The sequence below is a fragment of the Pyrgilauda ruficollis genome, unplaced genomic scaffold (assembly GCF_017590135.1).
Source record: "Pyrgilauda ruficollis isolate IOZ18807 unplaced genomic scaffold, ASM1759013v1 scaffold36, whole genome shotgun sequence".
NCBI classification, from domain to species: domain Eukaryota; kingdom Metazoa; phylum Chordata; class Aves; order Passeriformes; family Passeridae; genus Pyrgilauda; species Pyrgilauda ruficollis.
Window position 1 is genome coordinate 1,422,711 of NW_024525045.1, and position 2,528 is coordinate 1,425,238.

Here is a 2,528-nt window from a genome sequence, read left to right on the forward strand (position 1 = left end):
CCCTGCGTCCCGCGCCAGGGCAGCGGGACCGGGAAACTTTTTTATTTTGGGAGAAAGGAGAAAAAAAAAAGAAAAAGAAAAAAAAGAGAAAGTTGTTTCCCCCGCTCCCCCCCTTCCCCCCCGCTGCCCTGTGTATCTCTCCTCCCGCTGTCAGGTGACTTTTTAGCGTTAGAAGCTAATGAGCGTGGATGCTCTGGGGATCCCGGTGATGGACCCTGCTGCTCTCTCCAGGCGGAACACGGCGCTGAGATTAGCAGACTTGGCGGGGGCTCCTCGCCACCATCACCACCCCCCTCAGAGCATGACAGGCTTCCCGGGCCTCGCCGGGCACCCCCACACCACGGCGCCCACGCAGCCGGGGCAACACGCCGCCGAGTCCCGCCTCGGGCCGCAGCAGCTCCGGCCAGAACACATGGGGCACCGCCACCATCCTCCTCCTCATCCTCCTCCTCAGCATCACCCCGCGGTCCTTAAGATCAGCCCTGCCCCTCATCCCCACCACCAGCTCCACCACCACCACCACCATCATCATCATCATCATCATCATCATATGGCAGGCCAAGCCGAGGTGGTCTCTAGTCAAACGGCAGCCTTTGGCCCGGCGCAGTCACCAGCAGCCCCTTACCCCGTCTCTCACCCAGCCCAGGCTCTGGCAGCAGGTAGGGACTTCTACATACGCAGAGACCTGCCGGCCCCACTCATGCCAGGGCTGACCGAGCAGCACTCCGCTGCAAGTTCTCACCACGGACTGTTTGTCTCAACAACAGGTAGCTACCCCGGACACCATGGTCACCAGCACCACCACTCAGAAGCTGGGAATCCCTCTCTGTTCACTGGACTCCATGAGCAGCCTCCCCATGCAGCTCCAGGTGGCCATCTAAACGGACAGCTCAGACTGGGGTTACCTGGAGAAATGTACGCCAGGTCTGAACATTTCACTCAAGTACCAGCCTCCAGGACAGATCATTTTGCTGCGTCTTCACTTCATAACTACGGTGGTATGAATCTGAACGTGAACCTGGCTCCACATCACGGCCCGGGTGCCTTCTTTCGTTACATGAGGCAGCCCATCAAACAGGAACTCATCTGTAAGTGGATTGAGTTGGACCAGACTCCCAAAAAATTATGCTCGAAAACTTTCAGCACGATGCACGAGCTGGTGACTCATGTCACGGTGGAGCACGTTGGAGGACCCGAGCAGTCCAATCACATATGTTTCTGGGAAGAGTGTCCAAGAGAAGGGAAACCTTTCAAGGCCAAATATAAACTTGTAAATCACATCAGAGTCCACACAGGTGAAAAACCTTTCCCCTGCCCTTTCCCAGGCTGTGGCAAAGTGTTTGCCAGATCAGAGAATCTCAAAATACACAAAAGAACTCATACAGGTCAGTATGTAAAGCTCTCTTTACTCTCTTTCTCTCCGTTATTCCGCGTACTGATTTTCTACTTTTTTTTTTTTTTTTTTTTTTTTTTTTTTTTTTTTTTTGGTTTTTTTTTATTTAACCACCACCATTTTTCCCCCTTTTTGTTTTTTTTTTTTTTTTTTTTTTTTTTTTTTTTTGATGTATCCTTTGAGTTGTTATTGAATGCACGCCAAGTACTTCTGGAAAATAAATTCTCAGATTTGTTTGCTTCTTTACCGTTTGGAGAAGGGGGAGGAAAGGGGGGGAAGGGGAGAGCGAGAGCAAATCTCAGAATTCTCGTCCATATTTTTTTTCTGGTTGTGTGGAGAGGTTGCTGTAATGTTTATATGGGTAGATATATGTAAATATCGAACGATATAGCTACTATTTCTGCTAATTCACACAGGCAAGGGTTTTTGGTTTTTTTCCGATTTAAAGTAGTCGGGGGAAAAAAATGAAATCATTGTGCAAGCTCACAAATTAAAAGTGAACAATGGAAGTTACAACTTGTCTAGTCAGTTTTGACTGATGTCGCTGAGATGCTGCTGCTCGAACATTGTGAGAATAACACAGCTGCGACCTTTTCGTTCAACAGTTCTGTTTTGGGCAGAGGGAGTTTCAAATGTTTGATCTGAATAACACTGACATTTTTTAATGAGCATTGCCTTCCAACGACTTTCTGCATTCGCAAATATGGGGAACTGCGATTTCTGATTCTCGTGAGGAAAAAAAAAAAAAAAAAAAAAAAAAAAAAGAAAAAGAAAAGAAAGAAAAGAAACCCTTGTGTTGTTTCGGCCTGTACATTCTGAAATGTCATTTGCAGATCTGTTAAGTGAAATTGGGACATGTGTCAGAAACATCTGTTAGTTCTAGTTAACAGAAAATAAAGTAACACGATGGACGATCTTGCAGAACTACGTTTGAACTCTTCCGGCCAGGAAAGCATTTATAATTAATGAAATTGCACGTAGAAAGTTTTCACACTTCCAGGAGCAGCTTGTGAAGTTGTATTAATTAGTTTAGCAGCCGGTGTTTGTAGTCCATAGCGCTGGCTTGTCTTTTTTTTTTTTTTTTTTTTTTTTTTTTTTTTTTTTTTTTTTTTTTTTTTTTTTTTTTTAAAAAAAA

General features: G+C 46.0%; 1 protein-coding gene across 1 annotated transcript in view; it reads left to right on the forward strand.

Annotated features, from left to right (window-relative positions):
- Window positions 1–178: 178 nt before the first annotated feature.
- The window catches only part of ZIC4 (Zic family member 4), a 6,304-nt gene continuing 3,954 nt past the window's right edge, over window positions 179–2,528 (forward strand). Inside the window, exon 1 of the mRNA XM_041475632.1 lies at window positions 179–1,385. Within this exon, the coding sequence (XP_041331566.1) occupies window positions 179–1,385 (1,207 nt within the window). The remainder of the gene's footprint in view (window positions 1,386–2,528) is intronic.